At 43.4% G+C, this 17,708-nt stretch overlaps 1 protein-coding gene across 3 annotated transcripts; it reads left to right on the top strand.

Annotated features, from left to right (window-relative positions):
- The first annotated feature begins 2,102 nt into the window (after nt 1–2,102).
- Nucleotides 2,103–16,360, top strand: arhgef7b (Rho guanine nucleotide exchange factor (GEF) 7b). 3 transcript variants are annotated; one of them, XR_011078276.1, is made up of 22 exons: nt 2,103–2,292; nt 3,550–3,633; nt 6,066–6,150; nt 6,275–6,399; nt 6,576–6,780; nt 8,315–8,406; nt 9,493–9,587; nt 9,879–9,974; nt 10,727–10,849; nt 10,935–11,073; nt 11,232–11,291; nt 11,431–11,577; nt 11,696–11,782; nt 11,865–11,943; nt 12,023–12,153; nt 12,239–12,463; nt 12,622–12,715; nt 12,890–12,979; nt 13,374–13,609; nt 13,836–13,932; nt 14,284–14,338; nt 14,738–14,817. XR_011078276.1 is itself a non-coding variant. In XM_068590718.1 (22 exons), exons 1-22 carry the CDS (start codon nt 2,128–2,130, stop codon nt 14,858–14,860), a joined length of 2,556 nt encoding a protein of 851 aa, XP_068446819.1. In that variant the 5' UTR covers nt 2,103–2,127; the 3' UTR covers nt 14,861–16,360. The 3 variants fall into 3 exon arrangements, 2 of the variants coding, with proteins under 2 accessions (XP_068446819.1, XP_068446820.1); XM_068590718.1 differs by having other exon boundaries at nt 13,374–13,532; nt 14,738–16,360; XM_068590719.1 differs by lacking the exon at nt 13,374–13,609 and having other exon boundaries at nt 14,738–16,360.
- Nucleotides 16,361–17,708: the final 1,348 nt, after the last annotated feature.

Genomic DNA, 17,708 nt, shown 5'->3' with positions numbered 1-17,708 from the left:
AGAAACGAGTGAGAGTATATGAGAGCTCTTCTTCTAAACAACACTCGGTGTGACATCCTGTTATGAATAGTGGAGACAACTTTCACACTCACAACCCAAACCGATGGCTTTCGAACACAGGCGTGTGCTGTTGAAGCTCTTATTTGACAAGAAGACTGGTGATAAGAAGTCCCCAGGGTGCAGAGAGCCCACCGTGATGCATGATGGGCAATACTGACTGACTTTGTGAGTGTGACATGGAAAAAAGCAGTGTTATGTTGCACTATTGCGGCTCAATATTCATATTCATACCCTGTCTTGGGGTTAGATTGATCAAGTATTGGGGCCAATTGTTCTTCTCTTTATTGTGTTTCTTGTCAGTCAAAATCAAGCTATACAAATAACTACAATTTCAAAAATAAAGTCTACATTTCAGGTGACAAAAAATATGATAATGAAAGGTTATTTCAAGCTTTGCATGTCGCTAATATTCCGCTTTGAAATACAATGACATGATTTATTTCTGGGGTTCATAATGAGTTTTGTTGCCAAAAGTAATAATGACAAATATTTACAATAATTGCCTAACCCCATTTTGCTCTCAGCTAAAGCTGCACCCCGGACTGTCCAGCAGAGGGCGCCAGAGCGGCGCACACACTGTCGATCATACGCTTTGAGTCATTGAATTACTGACGTGACGTCGTGCTTGTGCAGTCACACGAAGAAACTGACGTCACACGCAAGTTATGGATCATTGAACAAATCAGTGCATTACTACAATGTAGCCTCACTGATGACTTTGTCTGAACAGTATCGATCTACTTTTCATGACGTTAATATTATCGAGGCAACGGTTGTTTTAGGGTTATTTGAACTGATTTTATGTTTAATGCAATGTTCTAGATAAATCAGCCACGTGCTTTAAATGTGTGGATTGTTGAATGGAGTATGGTGCAGCTCGGTTATATGTGAGGCATCGCAGGAAATAGAGATCGCAGGTAATAGAGAGGAACTTGCTGAATATGACAATACATTTCATTTACAGACTTTTTTTTAAAAAACAATTGAATATATCATTGTGTGACCCGTCGTGGTTTGATCAGCCTGTTAGTCGCCAACGGGACGGTCCTGTGATGTGCAGCTTCATCGATAGAAGCGAGGGTTGAAGCGGAAGTTAGACGGTTTTGTCTTCAAAGTAAAAGTGCCAAATTTTCTGACAAAAAATTGGAGTCATTCAATCCAATGTGCTTTGAAGGATACACCTTGCTCTGTGAGCCTTGTTGATATTTACATACAGGTGTGACAGCTTATTGAATACAAAAAAGGTATTGCCCCTTTGTCACAAATTGTTAATATATTATTATTATTATGATTATTTATGACTTATTACTATTTGGCATTACATTTTTTTTTGTTTTTACAATTCAGAAAGTTCAGATGATAGATTTCACTTTAAACATTGTGATTGACTCAATATTTTGTTTATGGTAATAATACACACAAAATCTCTTCTGTGCAACCTTCTGATGCAGTTTAATTAAATAATAATAATATACCTTTATTGTAGCCTACATTTATACCATTGCATGTAATTACATTCACAACAAAAATAGTGGGCAAAGAAGAGCACAACGGCGATGATCGTGAATAAACGTGCCAGACTTGTATGCTTTTATTTTGAAAAATGTTAAAGGAAGTCTTGTCTTACAACAGCTCTCTTGTCTCCAGTCCTGCTGCTACAGTTGTGCGCACAAGCAGAGAGAGAGAGAGAGAGAGAGAGAGAGAGAGAGAGAGAGAGAGAGAGAGAGAGAGAGAGAGAGAGAGAGAGAGAGAGAGAGAGAGAGAGAGAGAGAGAGAGAGAGAGAGCGAGCGAGCAGTGCGGGACAATACGAAGCTGTTAAAGGAAGGAACTACCTTTCTCATTTCCACATCTATTGTTTTTCTTCTATTTCGGACCAGCAGCCTGCGGGACTGACCCGGCGCGCGTTGACTAATGTTCAAACAAGGCGGGGCTGGATGACCCTTCTGTCTCATTTATAGAGGAAAGGAGGCTGGAGAGTGCTGCTGCTGCTGCTGCTGCTGCTGCTGCTGCTGCTGCTGCTGCTGCTGCTGCTGCTGCTGCTGCTGCATGACATTGGAGATCCGGCCATGAATTCGGCCGAACAGACAGTAACGTGGCTCATAACGCTGGGGGTCCTGGAGTCCCCGAAGAAAAGCATCTCGGATCCGGAGGCTTTCCTCCAGACGTCTCTGCAGGATGGAGCGGTGCTCTGCAGGCTGCTGGAGCGACTCAGACCCGGGACGGTGGACAAAGTAAGTGGATGGAGGGATACGGGGATACGTGAGGAACACACGTACCCATTACTGGATGGATGTGGGACACACACATATGGAAACATGCATATTACACGAGGCTATGCAAACAGTTCATACATACGCAATTATTCCATTATTCCAACAGAAAACGCCAGTTAAAGGTTTAGCGTCAGACACTATTCAATTGTTGTGGTATTACTTAAAAATCGAGCCTATTGTTAAAAGTACCAATTCCCTCAACAGGTTTTGTGTTATCTCACTTTGATGTGCTCTTCTTGTTTTACCCGTTAAACAATATGGTTGGTTATTTATGTTATTTCAGAAGAGATGAACAGGACATAAGCTATGGGACATGTTAAATATAAATCTGACACCTGATCAGAATCCTGTATAGATTAACATCTAAAATGTTATTGCAGCAATTCTAATAACGCTAATTAAATGAACTAGTGTAATACTTATACTGGATGTAATCTGATTCAACTACTTATGGCTCTACCAGAGTTGATGCCATTGGTCACCAAAACCAGTACAAGCCCACAGTAAGAGAGAGAGAGAGGGGCTTGTAGTAATACAAGCCCCTCTCTCTCACACACACACGCACACGCACGTGCACACGCACACACACAATGAACCGTGATCCTGTCAACGTCATATCCTCCTTTGCCTTATCCAACTTCCCTGTCAGATCTCTATCAAATTAGCTTCAACCCAACACAGAGGGAGGCATTGTCTCTTTCAAAATAAAGGCATAACTCGGGCCACACACTGAACTCTTTGTTTTGGCTCCTCTTGGAACAGCCATGACGCCACATCGTGTCCACTTTTGTGACTCCATCAACACTCATTCAAAGTTGTATCATATCTTGTTTTTGTTTGCGCTTAATTAGCAGATTTGAAAGACACGATTCAAACTGAGAAGATTACTCTTTAACTACTGAAAAACTAAAGACACACAGAAAAAAAACAACAGTGTATTTTACGAATAAAAATAATGATGAATGTTATTTTTTTCAGAAAGCGCGATGCTAAACACAAATATCTGAAAACGCCTTAATTTGAAAAGTATAACCGGAAGTTTCGCTAATTGTTTTAGTTAACTTGATGCTGTTAAGCAGCAGGTGGCCAATTTACTAGCAGCGCCTGGAATACGATTGTTAACGTGATGAAAACACCTCCAACTCCTCCATGAACAGTTTCTGAACATGTCGCGTGACTATTTTTTTTGGTAATTTAGCTACTTCCTGTGTGCAGTTCTTCCAGGAGCCGAGAGGCGACAGCGAGTGTCAGCGCAACGTCTCCGAGTTTGTGAAAGGCTGCGGGGCTTTCGGCGTGGAGGTGAGTTAATACCTGTGTTCATGAATGCACGTGCTTCATATCTGTGTTTATTAATGCATGGACTCCGTGTGAAGCCGAGGAGACGCATTACTTCACACCCGCGCGACCGTAATACTTGTTTATTCCACCTTTTGAAACGTACGTGTCGTGTTTATCAGTGACGTCTGCTGTTAATGTTTAGCCGCTACTCGGCGCGCGCAACAGGTATTGTGCTCACGAGCAACCTGGAAAGGTGAAATGTATTCATCAATACGGCTGTGGCGGACATTTATTTCTCGAATATTCCTTGAAAATTACCAGTTACAATACAAATACAGTGGATCGAGTCAAGCTTCTGACGAGTCACCTTTTTACAATAAAGGATTTCTTAATAACTGATAACTTATCAACTGTGTGTGTGTGTGTGTGTGTGTGTGTGTGTCAGGTGTAAGCCTCAGGCCCTTAACCAGCTCCGAACAAAAAAATAAATACATTAATTTTGGATGTTTAGTCAGGAAATTATCTTAAATTGTTTGGAAATGAGGCCTACGTGGAATAAATGGTCTGATGAGTAGGAGAGCGCTAACCTTTGGTCTCAAGACAGACCTTTTGTGTTATCAAAAACAAATCTGTATTGTTATCAGAGCTCAAAAGTCTGTGCGTGTGCACACAACAGTGGATCGAGTCAGGTTATATCCTGACACACACACTATTGATCTTAGCTATTGAAAATCAAAACATGTAATCACACTAGAATAGAGCAGATTATGCAACACAGGAGTCCCGGACTGTTGGACCTTTTTAATAATAAGGTTTCAAAAGCCCAGTGGTCAATGAGGGAGGGCCGACTTTAAACATCATCCAGAATCCGTGGCAAAAGCAGCAATGGACGTAGTGTGAGCAGATGAAATGGAGGAGAAGAGTGGGTGGTGCTGACATAATGCCAAACATCACGCAGTCTGTGGATTTTCCAATCGGGTTGATTAGAAGCATGTCTGCCATGTTGCTGGCAGCCGAGGCCTCCGTCACCAGCAGCCTGACTGACAGCGGCCCAGTCGTTCTCCCAGACGCTCGCTGGCCGAGGATGAGTCAGACCACGAGAACGGGAACGCCAGAGGGACTGTGGTTGAGTTCTGACTTGGTTAACCAGAGCGACACAATTAATCGGATCTTAAGTCTGTTAATTCAACTTGATCCGGTGGGATATTGATTCTGTGCTTTTAGAGTGCCGTCTCGGCCGCATTAAACCCCCGTTATCAGGTAAGCTGTTCGACCAATCACAGGCGCTCGTTTAAAGCACGCTGGATTTACGGACTCTGCTTCTCACAAGAGGAACACAACTGCATTTAATACGAAGCTTTTAATATCTGTTATGCAGTGTCACATTGTATTCGTATTTAACTTTAAGAAATTATGAGTTCTGATTGAAAGATGTATTTAAAGCAGTGGAATCTGACTCCTCCATCATGCTGGACTCAGATCCTGTAATTTAAATGCATGTATAGGAGGAGATGTCCTCAGTCTTATTCGCCCGTTGAGGTCATCGCTTCCTTCATGTTAATTAACAAACATGTCACGTAAAACCAAATTCTCCCAGGAACCAACAAAGTGCTCTCTCTCAATATCAAATGCAATATTTCTCCATCCATGAGGAATAATATCCTTCTGCGAGTGCTTTTCTTTGTCATGTGTTTCTTCCATCGTCGGATTTCCGTATCGATCGTTCTCATTGGCTTGTGATCGTCCAAGAACTGCTAAACGCCTAAAATGTGTATAAATGCAACTTGAGCGTTGGTACATTTCTCCTGCAGCGTCGAGAGCCTCGTTTTGCCTCTCGGCCCGATGCCAGTGGGAGAGAAGGAAGTGTGTATTTACTGTTGGCTCCACGCTGCCCTGACTACTAATCAGCCTGTGGACATAAATCAGACCAAGTGGGCTCTTAAAAGGATGACTACATTAAAGAAGGCCGTTGTTTTACCATTGAATTAAAGAGGCTCTTTAAAGAATTATGATTTTCAACTATTCCTGTTTGCTCTTAACTTTTTGTTTTTTATTTTGAAAGTTTTCAAACCCCACTTTGCCTCCACCCTCACACTTTGGGAGCGTGGATGTCAGTCAGTGTGTGGTACACACGAGATTAGGGTCTTTTGACTGTGTGTGTGTGTGTGTGAGAGAGAGAGATGGGATTACAAGGGGAAGCTCAGACTTTGAGTAATCCTGCTCCAGACTGCAGTTGGAGCAGGGATTCAAACCCCCACCACACTTAGCATTTCTTTATTTTACTAAAAGTATGCTTTCATAATGTGAATTCCTCATTAAGAATCGATGCAAGTGAAATAAGAAGATTCTGAAGGAACAAACGCACAATGTTCTAGACATTTCATTCAGTAAACCTTAAAGTGTTTTTATAAAACTATTTCATATATTTTTTTTCTTCTGTTTCCTCCCTTAAGCCTTTTGAGGTTAATGACCTCCTGCAGGGACTGAACTTCTCCAAGGTCCTAAACTCCTTGGTTGCCCTCAACAAAACTACTGAAGGTGAGATTAAGATTATTGGGTTCTAATTTATGATTGGTATTAATATCATTACCAAGCTCTATAATGACATTTAGGTATTTTTTTAATTGTTTAACTTGACTATAAATTGAAACGCTGTGTGCAGATTTAGGTGTTTCTGAAGACGGTGAGTGCGTGCCGCACTCCTCACACTCGAGGATCAAGTCCTTTGACTCTCTGAACACTCACACTCGTTCCTCCAAAGTGCTGCAGCCTCAGTACCGCAGCCTGGTGAGTGACCATGACAAACACTGATGCACAAACCCGATAATGGTCTGTTTTGAAAATATCCATCGCCTGCTCTCTGGCAGTGTGCATTCCTCTGCGACCGCCACCTGCAGATAAACATCTGAGAGGTTTTTCTTCCTGCACAGACTCAGTGAGCCCTCTGTCCTCCTCTTCCTCAGGACATGTCGGAGGGCAGCGGGTGTGGCCACGCGCTCTTCAAGGCGCGCTTTACTTTCCAGCAGACCAACGAGGACGAGCTCTCCTTCTCCAAGGGCGACATCATCAGTGTGAGCCGGCAGGAGGACGGCGGCTGGTGGGAGGGCTCGGTCAACGGCAACTCTGGGTGGTTCCCCAGTAACTATGTACGGGAGCTGAAGGGAAGCGGTGGGTGTTGCTTCAGATGTTGTGCATCATTTTTCAGGACAGTGGGGAGAAGCTGAACTGGTTTCTCACCATTGTATTGATGCAGTTACAGTACAGCAGCTGAATATTTTGCATGTTTTTCCACCAAGACAAGATAATGTATTGATGCTACATGGCAGTTGTTGGTATAAATTAAGATTTGAGTTAGTTTACTCTCTCGTGTTAAATATAAAGCACATGCTGTGTATCGACACGACCCAAACCTCCCAATTCGAATATCAAGTGTGCAAGAATTTGCCAAAGCAGTGTAACAAACCACACACACACTAACAGTCAGGCTGCAGGTCTGTGTTTACTGACACCAACCTGCTACCTCCTTCAGTTGCATTACCTCCTACGGCAGCAGACTGGCCTGATAAACTTTAGCAAGAGCTAATTTATGTGTAGCCTTTATTCTAGTTCATCGGAGCAGAGATTACTCACTTGAGCAACTCTTAAAACACATGAGTGAAGTCCTGACTTGTGATTTGCTGCCTCCTGTGCATGTAAAAGCCACGTCCTCGCGGTTTGATTGTGTTGCTTTCTGAGGAGAGGAGGCAGGAACCAAGGAAGGAAGGAAGCTCCATCAGACACACAAAGACAGGAAGTGGCTGAGCTGCTGTAGAGAAAGGAACTTCCTGACTTAATGCTCACAGCAGAAAACGGGGATAACAGCGGCCTGAGCAATGGCAGCAAATGCACATGAGCAGTGGGAGTCGTTCTAGCTCTGCAGTGGAGGGACCCACGGTTATGACGCCTTGGTGGCTCCATGTGCCCGTCGTCTTGATACGCTGACATACATCATCGTCGACCTCCTTTTGTTTCTGCTCCCACACCAAGATTTGTCTTTGTCTTGTCAAAGAATGCCTCTTTGTGTCTTTCATAGCATCCTGATCGTGGTTATGTCGAAAAAAAAAACAATCATCGATAAAGCGCTTATTGTGGCTTGACATTGAAATGTCTCCAAAGGTCCAAACAGTGAACTGAAGGATATGATGTCATGTGCTATTATTGTCCATACAATGGAAAACAGGACAGTGAAATGACATTGTGGACTCAGATAATTCACTTTCAAGCCTTCAATCATTGGTTGTCCTACATTTAGTGGAATATATGGACACGACGTTGCCCTGCAGTCAGGAAGTGTTGTTCAGAGCGACGTTTCATTTTCTTGATTAGGGATGACAATCCACCACGAGCCACTTACTAGCGAGACACAATAAAGTGGAAGGTCCATTACTGTTAATTGTTAAATAACAACATTGTTAAATCATTTGAATGTGATCAGGTGTTTTTTTTTAGACCTCGAGTATTTTTCAAATGTGGTATTGCTTTTGTATTTCTTAATAACTGACACTGGAATAACCATAAAGAGCTTTAACATGTGTTTCTAAGTGTGAGTGTTGGAGGTGTTACAGTTCTTCTCTCCTTCCAAACCCAACAGGAACTCACTCAGAGCAGCACAACATTGTATTGTAACGTGATGTAACTTGCTTGTTTCTCTCTCGCTTTACAGACAAGACATTAGAAAAGCCGAAGTCTGGGACCCTGAAAAGCCCCCCCAAAGCATTCGACACCTCCATCATCAGTAAGACCTACTACAACGTGGTGAGCACCATGCCCTAAAGAAACAGTGTGTCTGCATGCGTGTGTGTGAGTCAGAACTGTCCTCATTCTCTCATGACCAAATGTTCTCGTGGAAAGAGGCCCAGAATCTACCCGCCCTCGCGTCTACCAGAAGAGTTGAGCGCGAGAAGCAGAATTACGATTTATTTCCTGGTTAGACTGATTCGGAGTGAACCGAATGAACAGCTCGTTCTCACGTGTGTGCCTGCTTTTTGTGCAATCAATAATGTTTCACCCCGCACATCCATTTAACGATCGTGTGTCTGCGTTGTGCGTCCGCGTGAGTGGAGCCTGAATGAGAGCGCAGCAGATGAAATGTAGGTTATCTTTTCCATCCCAGTGGTTTCTGGGGCAGCCTTGCCCCGGGGTTGGCTTCTGCCTGTCTGTGTGTGTGTGTCTGTGTGTGTTAATAATGCAGCAAGCTGCGAGAGTCTCTTTAGACAGTCCATCTTTGGTTGGAGTACCTTCGTCTCTCACGCACAGCCCTGGCCTGAAGTCAAGGCTGTTCAGTGCAGACGATTGTATAAGAAGACGAACTTTGGGCTATTTCTGTTTAAGGCTCTGGCATCCTCTCTGTGTCCTCCAAGACGTCTGTTTTATTCAAAAGTAATGAATACATAAAAAGGTGTTACAGATGAACAATTGGAGATCCAGACCAGAGGGGAGACGAAGCAACATGTGGCTGAAATTCAACAATTTATTACTCCTGAGAGGCTGCGACGTCGTGGAGAGATTAGCCAATTAGCCGGCGGAGTCAGACCCATAGAAAGCTAGTCGAGCTCCCACAGGGTCTGGTATCGCTCTCCATTAGCCTTTTACAAAAGACCTCTCCGACTAATAAGCGAGCGGCCTGGTGAGTCATTTAGTCTGAGCAAAGAGCTTTTGTCTGGACTCAAAGGAAGACAATGTGGAGGCACATTTTTATAGAAAGCACCAAAAGAACCGTCGGTCGACCCATTTTATCTTACGGCTCCAAGTTATTAAAATATTCTTCTCTATTAATAAATGCACTCCCTCACTGTAATTAATATGTATATTAATCCAAAGGTCTGTGTGTGTCTCCTTCAGGTCCTGCAGAACATCCTAGAAACAGAGAGTGAATATTCGAGGGAGCTCCAGAGTCTTCTGGGCTCATACCTGCGCTCGCTTCACCTCTTAGACAGGTGGAGTTATTTATAGACTTTTATTGTTTTATTCAACGGAGTCAGATGTTAGAGGTAGCGAGAGACACACACACACTAGCATAACTATTGCAATACCACATTTGACAGAATATGAGAACGCTCTGTATATTATATGCATACTGGACGTGTCCTCTGCACATAAATATATCACAGCATGCATGAATTATTATCCTCATCTATTAGAGCTTGGCAAGTATAATGATTTATTTATCACAGCCTTTTATTAAAAATGTCAGCGACTCATTATGATTTGACTCCTCTGTATTGCAGACTCAGCAGTGTTGACATCAGTCACATTCAGGGAAATCTGGAGGAGATCTCAACCTTCCAGCAGATGTTGGTTCAGTCCTTGGAGGAGCACACAAAGTCAGTGCTTTAATGTCCTTAAATGCTACAAATGCTACTCCTATGATATGATGCTTTTTAAATTATAATGCATTGAGGTAACCTCAGGTTAGGTCTTACAGTATTAACATTTCACTGTTAAATGCAGGAGTGTTTTCACCATGATACAGGTGTGTTGGTGTGGAGGAAATGGTTGATATGAGTGCATTTGCAGCTTTTCTTTGTCTTATGACACTAAATTGAATGTATTTGGCTTCTGCGATACAATGATAGACTTTTTTCACTGACCAAGAGATGCATCATTTAGTCAAAATCTGTGCAAAACTTTGAACATATTGTTTAACCTGCAGTGCATCCTCTGGCTTCGCTTCAAAAACAGAGCGAGGCTGAAGCTCAGACCTGATATTCGTCTGAGTGGAGTTTAATGTCGGCAGTTATTAGAGCAGCAGAGACACCTTGTGGTAGAAGGGAGTAAGTGTCTGTCTTGTTGACAGTCAAGAGAGACGATGCGGTTATAAGGTGTCTTTTGAATGAGATCAAGCTAAATCGAGTTCGTAAAATGTGTAATTCAAATCTTACAATCTCATCAACAATCAGTTTTGCAGATGAGGAACCTTCATGGTCTTGAATGCGGCTTTGAAGCGAGTGTTTATGTTTTTAACTAGATTTCGACGAGCTGATGCCCCATAATTGTCATCAGTTCAAATCTTTAACATGTTAAATGCTAACAGTGTCAATCATTACCCAGTTAAACATGTCCTGTGTCTGCGTAGACTCCCAGAGACCCAGCAGAGGATCGGGGCCTTCTTCCTCAATCTGATGCCCCAGATGAAGCTCATCTATGTGGCCTACTGCTCCAACCACCCGTTTGCTGTCAACGTGCTCATACAACACGGGTACAGTCAGATAGATGTTATTTTGTGTATTGTCTTGCGTGTTAGTTCCTAAAGTGCGTGACCGTGTTGTGTGCGTGCGTCGCAGTGAGGCGCTGGGGGAGTACATGGAGTCAAAGGGGGCGTCCACTCCAGGGATCCTGACTCTGACCACGAGTCTGAGTAAACCCTTCACCAGACTGGAGAGATACCCGACGCTGCTGAAAGAACTGGACAGACACATGGAGGTGAGCCGCCTGTCCGTTTGTATTATTATTATCCAAAATAACCAGTTTGATGTGAGTGCTTGGCTTTGTTTTCCACCTGCGATTGCTGTTTGACAACATGAACCGAATGAAAAGTGTCGCACTCTTCATGCGTCACATTATTTGTCCCTTTGTCTCAGGACCAACACCCCGACAGAGCCGATCTCATTGCTGCCATGTTGGACTTTAAAAGCTTCGCAGTAAGACACGCACACGCATTACACTTCACGATAGATTGATCTGACTTATTTTGTGTAATTAACAGGCAACAGATGAACTGTATTGAGTAGAGTTGTTGTGTATATTTGTGCCTCTTTGAATGCGTCTGTGTGTGTTCAGGCTCAGTGCCAGGAGGTGAGGAAGAAGAAGGACCTGGAGCTGCAGATTCTAACCGAGCCAATCAGAAACTGGGAGGGCGATGACATCAGAACCCTCGGCCCCGTTCTCCACATGTCCCATTCGACTGTCCACACGCAGAACTGTCAGGTACTGCCGCCGCCCGATGGCCCTCAACAGGTGTCACGCGCACGTACGAACGCACAAGACCGCTGAGTTCAAGCGGCCGCTAACGAGTACGTTAAAGGTTTTTTGTTTTGTTCCTCAGGAGTCAAATGAACGCTACCTCGTCCTCTTCCCTCACACTCTGCTCATGCTCTCTGCCAGCTTGAGGATGAGTGGGTTCATCTACCAGGTGTGTTTGGACTTTTGAATGATTTAAAGTGTTGTGTTTCGGCCTCTTCGGTCCTCTGGTTCACGTGTGTGTGTCTCTATAGGGGAGGATACCACTGTCAGGGATGCTCATCTCCAGAATAGAGGACGGAGAAAACCTGAAGAACGCTTTCGAAATTTCCGGTAGCTTTTTTTTATTTGAACTTGTTATTTATACTTGCACTTGTCGATCAGTGTAAAAACAGTGTGCGTTGTGGTTCAGGTGGCCAGTGTGATCGGATGCAGGTGTCTTGTAGCAGTCAGCACGAGCTACAGGAGTGGCTGGACCTCCTCACCAAACACACACACACCCCGGCCACGCCGACACACAGGCCTCAGTCCGTCTGCCACACGGTGAGTCATCAGCTGGTCCCTTCACTGCCTTCACGCAGCGTCCGTCACTTCCTGTTTACTACAACCTCTCCTCTGCTTCGCCCAGTTGCCCTCTCAGCCCGCCACTCCCTCCAGACACTCGGAGTCTCGCGGAGGCAGCGTCGGACACGCCTACCACACACTGCCCCACCCCCCGTCTTTCGGGTCGGCCCTCAGCAGCAGCCCCATGTGGGGGCCCCTGGAGCCACCGAGCACCCCGAAACCCTGGAGCCTGAGCTGCCTTCGGCCTGCTCCTCCACTCCGGCCCTCGGCTGCTCTCTGCATGAAGGAGGTGCTGTGCACGTATTCAAACTTAAAGGGGTTCTTGACGGTGTTTTTGAGATGTGGAGCAGTTAGATTTGACCAAATGAATTCACTTGACATAAGTGCTGTTTAATTGGAATTGGAGCTACATTCCTATTGAACTTATTTCTGTGTCTTTGTTTGTAGGATATGAGTAAGAGTCCCAAGAACATGAAGAAACTTCTGCCAAAGAGGAAGCCAGACAGGAAGCCTTCAGAGGAGGACTTCACTGTCAGAAAAAGTAAGTATGCAACTCAGCACTCTGATGGTGAAGGAAAACTGGTCCATTCTAGTTCTGGATTATGACTGTAATGACAGTTTGTTTTATATATTTTCATTATATTTAACAAAGAAAGAAGAAATAATTGCTGACAAACCAAACTCCACATGTCTCTCACATGCACTTGTCTCTCAGGTACAGCAGCGCTCGAGGAGGACGCTCAGATACTGAAAGTGATTGAGGCTTACTGCACCAGCGCCAAGACAAGACAGACGCTCAACTCCAGTGAGCGCGCGCACACACACACAAACACACACACAAACATGCTCACACACTCTTATTGCTCACCTCCGTTTGTTCTCTGGCTTCAGCTCTAACAATGTTTTTCTCTCTCCTCTTTTTCATGTCTGCCCTTCCTCTGCTTTCCTCATCCATTCTGTTTTTTCTTCCCATTAACAACTTCATCCATGTGTTTGGTTCCATCGTCGTCTTATTCTGGGAAATCTTACTCATCTTTCCTTCATTTTAACCCATTTGCCTTTTATTTCTGGTTACATTTGGTTCAATTCTATTTTATTTATTTTTTACCGTTTACAACTTCAATATGGTTTGTCCTGCCCCCCAACATTACATTTGGTTTGTTCAAACCTCGTCCATTGCTGGTTACTTGACGGTACAGCCTGGCAGGGGACTGACCTCATGCACAACCATGTGCTCGCTGACACCAGCCTCACCGTCGCCGCTTTACCCGGCAACCCGCCTTGTTCGGACCAGTCAGAGGACTCGGATTATGACAGTCTCTGGACCGCCCATAGTTACAGGACTGCCTCCTTCTCTCGTAAGAAATCGGTGTCGCAAAGCACGGACGTGCTAGCGAAGCAGCTAGCTTACAACTCGGGGCAAAAGTACACATCTGTATGTCTTCCCGAATCTTTCCCCTGCTGTGTGTTTGTGTCGTTGTGTACAAGCCTCTGTGAAACCCTCATGCAGTAGATTCACTCAGCAGATATCCCGTAGAACAGTATATCTAATGGCTGGATGTGTGTTTTGTTTTGAGTTGAAGTGCGTGTTTGTGTGCACGTTGCTGTGCTTGTGCGTCACGCAGGGTTAATAACTTCCACTGTTGTCGCTGCTCCATCAGGCTCCAGCAGGAAGGACGTGCACATGTTGTTCCCAGAGGAGGAGAAGATCATCGTGGAGGAGACCAAGAGCAACGGGCAAACTGTAGTGGAGGAGAGGTGAGAGGGGAGAGCGTTAGGTGTGTTTTTATGTACCTAACGTAGAGATAAGTTAAGCTTTAATCGTGGGGACAAAGAACTTCAGCAGCAACGATACAAGTGAAAATGATAGATTCTGAACACAAGAAAAGCACAAGCACACATTTAGAAACTGAAAACTTGTGTAGGCATTCACAGCATGTGTCAAATTGTAACATAACATAATTACATTATTTCACTACGAGCTACTTAATGTAAAAACATACCGTATATGAAATCTCAAGATCTCACAAAGCACCAAGCGAGTCTGTAATAAGACGTGTCAGAAAATATGGATAAATAATAAATGCAGCATATGTTGTGTTCCTGCAGGAGTCTGGTGGACACTGTGTACAGCCTGAAAGATGAAATCCAGGGGCTCAAACAGGTACGTCTGCAGGCTGCTGGATGTATTATTACCTATTAATTATTTATCCTCAGTGACGTGTTCAAATGTCCCACTTTATAGGGTTCAAATGTTCGTCCAAGAACCCCTAAAGGTATTGAAGGGGTTTCCAGAGGGCCCCCAGGAAGTCTTATGTTTACATATCTGCATGATTAACTAGGGATGCACAATATATTGGTGGCTGAAACATTATCCTCTGATAAATAAGGAGATTAAATCATGGTGGATAAGATTAAATGAGAAAATACTTTACTCATCCAGAGGGAAACCGTTGTGCAGCAGTCGCAGTACAAAGTGGAGCGATGTGAACATGTATAGAAATAAAACAAATATCCCTCCACTCCTCCATTGTCTCCTTCCTCCTTTGTGTCGCCTCTCCAGGACAACAAGAGGATGAAGAGGACGCTGGAGGAGGAGCAGCGGGCGAGGAAGGACCTGGAGAAGATCGTCAGGAGAGTCCTGAAGAACATGAACGACCCCACCTGGGACGAGACCAACCTCTGAGATACGGATCTGATCCCCAAATAAAGACCAAACGAACCGCTACTCCACCTGCGCGGACAGAAGCTGCCAATACTTCAACTCGTCGTCACCAGTTTCACTCGCTTTGACCTTCGCACTGACCTTTGTGATAAACTGTGGGCCGAGAGAGAAAAAACCTGCCAGCCAACAGACCGCCGAGCTGTGAAGCCAAATGAGCTGGTAGGTAATGATGACATCACTTCCTGTCTCGCGCCTTTACTTCTTCACACAGCCTTGTTTGGAGCACCATCAAACTAAACACTTTTTTTGTTCTACTTGTGAATTTATCTTTCATTCCTTGTGCTTTTTTGCGTTAAGTATGATTTTTTTTTTTTTTCACTTTTGCCGGGACGGTGTTTTGTTGACCGGCTTCGCGCATGAAATATACATTTCCAAGAGATTACAACTTGACATCGGCAGCCATTTTAATTTTGTTGTACGATGTATTTTTCTTGATTCAAACTATAAAGTTGGTTTATTTCTTATATTAAATACAAAGTGTAGTCCTTTCTCGGTGTCTTCAATTTAAAGTAAACCTAAATTTACCAGCTGGTAAAAGTGAGTAGTGTAAAGATTTCCGACATTGATCTGCTTTAATTACTTGACGTCCAGATTACAGAATGTGAGCTCATCAAATCAAAAACACTTAAAAAATGTGTAACAGTAGTTCCTGTACAATCGTCTTGTTGAAGTGAAGCTGGAGGGAGAATTTCTCAGGAATGAACTCGACCATCAGGGAGTTTCAGCTTTCAGCTCCAGATCATACTTCTATTTAAACTTTCATATTCTTGCAGACGGACTCTCTAAGCAACATTTAAAAGTTTAGAATATTATTTGACTTGAAAATAATGCAAATTACCTCAAAGCCCCACGTTTTCTATTCATGTTTAACTTTCTTCTAAACGACCATCACCTTTTCTTTTCCTGTTTGCTCCAGCTGTCAATATCACGCTGGTTCAGAAGGATTAACTTTAACCATTTAGTCGAACACGGCACTGAACCGACACATTTTGAGTTCGTCCTCGCTTCAGCTCGCTGTTCTTTCTGTTTCAAGACCAAAGTCCAAGCAATACACAACACTGGAAAATGTTTCAAACAATGTTTTTACAGTGTCAATATGCAACTTGCCGTGTAATAATTTCTTATTTCTATATTTGTGATTGCTTTTTTACTCTGGTTTTGATTTGTAACACTACTTATTTTCTACTTTTCGACCTGTTTGATCACACTGAAGATGATTTGTGCAGCGTATGAAGCAGCAGCATTTCTCTCATGAGGAGAATCTTTCCTTTGCTGACGTTGTTATTGAAATTAGAAGCAACACTAATGCAAGCCATGTGATACCGTTTGTCAATTATTGACTCTAACTTATGTATTTAAATGAAAGTAACTGATAAATGTGTTGTGTGTCCAAATGCTGACAGGAATCATCCACCTTCTATTTATTTATTTCACCCATTTGTCTGTGAATAAAATGCTGAATCGGACAGTTGGACCTCCTTTGAATGCTTGTTTCTTTCCTTAAATTATGAAGGTTATTATCCATAAGAGCGGGCAAGTCATGTAGTTGATGCATGCATTGATACTTTTTTATGTCTGGATGTTTTCAGCACTGCTATATGTACCTCCAGAGTACACACTTTGTAGTATGCATTTGTTTCTACTGAGTAAAGTATACGTGTGCAAGTCATGTATCTCTGATATGTGCATTATTTTAACTGTTTTTATTGATATTAGATTGAATTGGCCCCTGTGGTTTTAATTTGTGCAGAGCCACCAATAGTGTGAATATGAAAACAACATGTATTTCTTCCTGAATGCTGTGCATGTATTGTCGTATTGGTGAAAATGTTCTTTCCATATTGTCTTAGCTGTGTGAGATCTGTTATCTGCTCTAATACGACTATAAGGAGAGTGTAGTGCTGAAGGAAAAGAGGGATCTCCTGATCGCACGTTTAGATTCACCGGTTGGGCACATTCAGAATAAGAAAAACATTTTCTTTACGCCTGCAGTCTCTTCCAGTTTCATATTAACATGTGACACTATCCAGGGTTCAGGCGGCCACAGCGCGTTGAAGGTGAGGCGCCTATTGTATGCACGTATTCATTGTAAAGCCTCTTTTTCTTGAATTTGATCACCGCACGTAGATATGTGATGTTCCACAATGCATCACTGACACTTTGATGGCTTCCATGCTAGACGTCTGTTATCAATGCAATCAATAACGTCACATGGCTAAATTGCCATCAGGCTTTGGCAGGACACCGGTGAGGAGCATTCTTCCCATAACAACGGAGGAGAAAAGAGGCTTTGTGGAGTTGTCCTTACTAAATTGACAAGGCCTTTTACAGCCTTTGATACAGGGCTGGCTGCCTCGCACAATGGAAGGCATATAAATTTGCAGATGTCGTCTGGAAAGCTCAAATGTCAACGCTTTTCACAACAACACCAGGGCCCTGCAAGAGGAATAATTGATTGGTTCACCTTTTGTCTCGAGCCAAATATTCATCCAGGAGGACAAAACCAGGGAGGCAAAGCGAAAGATGAAAGAGCTGCTTCTTCTTCAGTCAGCGTGTGCTGATGCTTTTTTTTTTTATTTCCCTTCATTTAAGAATAATTTTTTTTCCTCTCCATATTTTACAGGACAGCTTGTGCAGCGGTCCACTTATTGTGCGCGCGGTTAGAGCTTTTCAGCTCCGTCCTCATATCCGCATAGCATGCCTCCTTCTCTGTTGCTTACATGATTTCACAAGGATATGAATAAGCCTGCATGAGACGTCTATGATCTCTGCATTGACGTGTTCTCTGTCGTTTAGATATTCAGATCAC

This window comes from Clinocottus analis, unplaced genomic scaffold, assembly GCF_023055335.1.
Source record: "Clinocottus analis isolate CAN_PGR_092001 unplaced genomic scaffold, fCliAna1.0.p SCAF_24, whole genome shotgun sequence".
In the NCBI taxonomy this organism is placed as follows: Eukaryota; Metazoa; Chordata; class Actinopteri; order Perciformes; family Cottidae; genus Clinocottus; species Clinocottus analis.
Note: the sequence above shows the minus strand (reverse complement) of the source record. Positions and strands in the feature narration are given on the sequence as shown.

What these genes read in the sequence shown, in the direction of transcription:
- arhgef7b (XM_068590718.1), top strand. Translation starts at nt 2,128, where the DNA reads ATGAATTCGGCCGAACAGACAGTAACGTGGCTCATAACGCTGGGGGTC. An exon ending in TGGACTTTAAAAGCTTCGCA is followed by an intron (nt 11,292 to 11,430) that starts GTAAGACACGCA and finishes GTGTGTGTTCAG; the next exon opens with GCTCAGTGCCAGGAGGTGAG. An exon ending in TCCACACGCAGAACTGTCAG is followed by an intron (nt 11,578 to 11,695) that starts GTACTGCCGCCG and finishes TTTGTTCCTCAG; the next exon opens with GAGTCAAATGAACGCTACCT.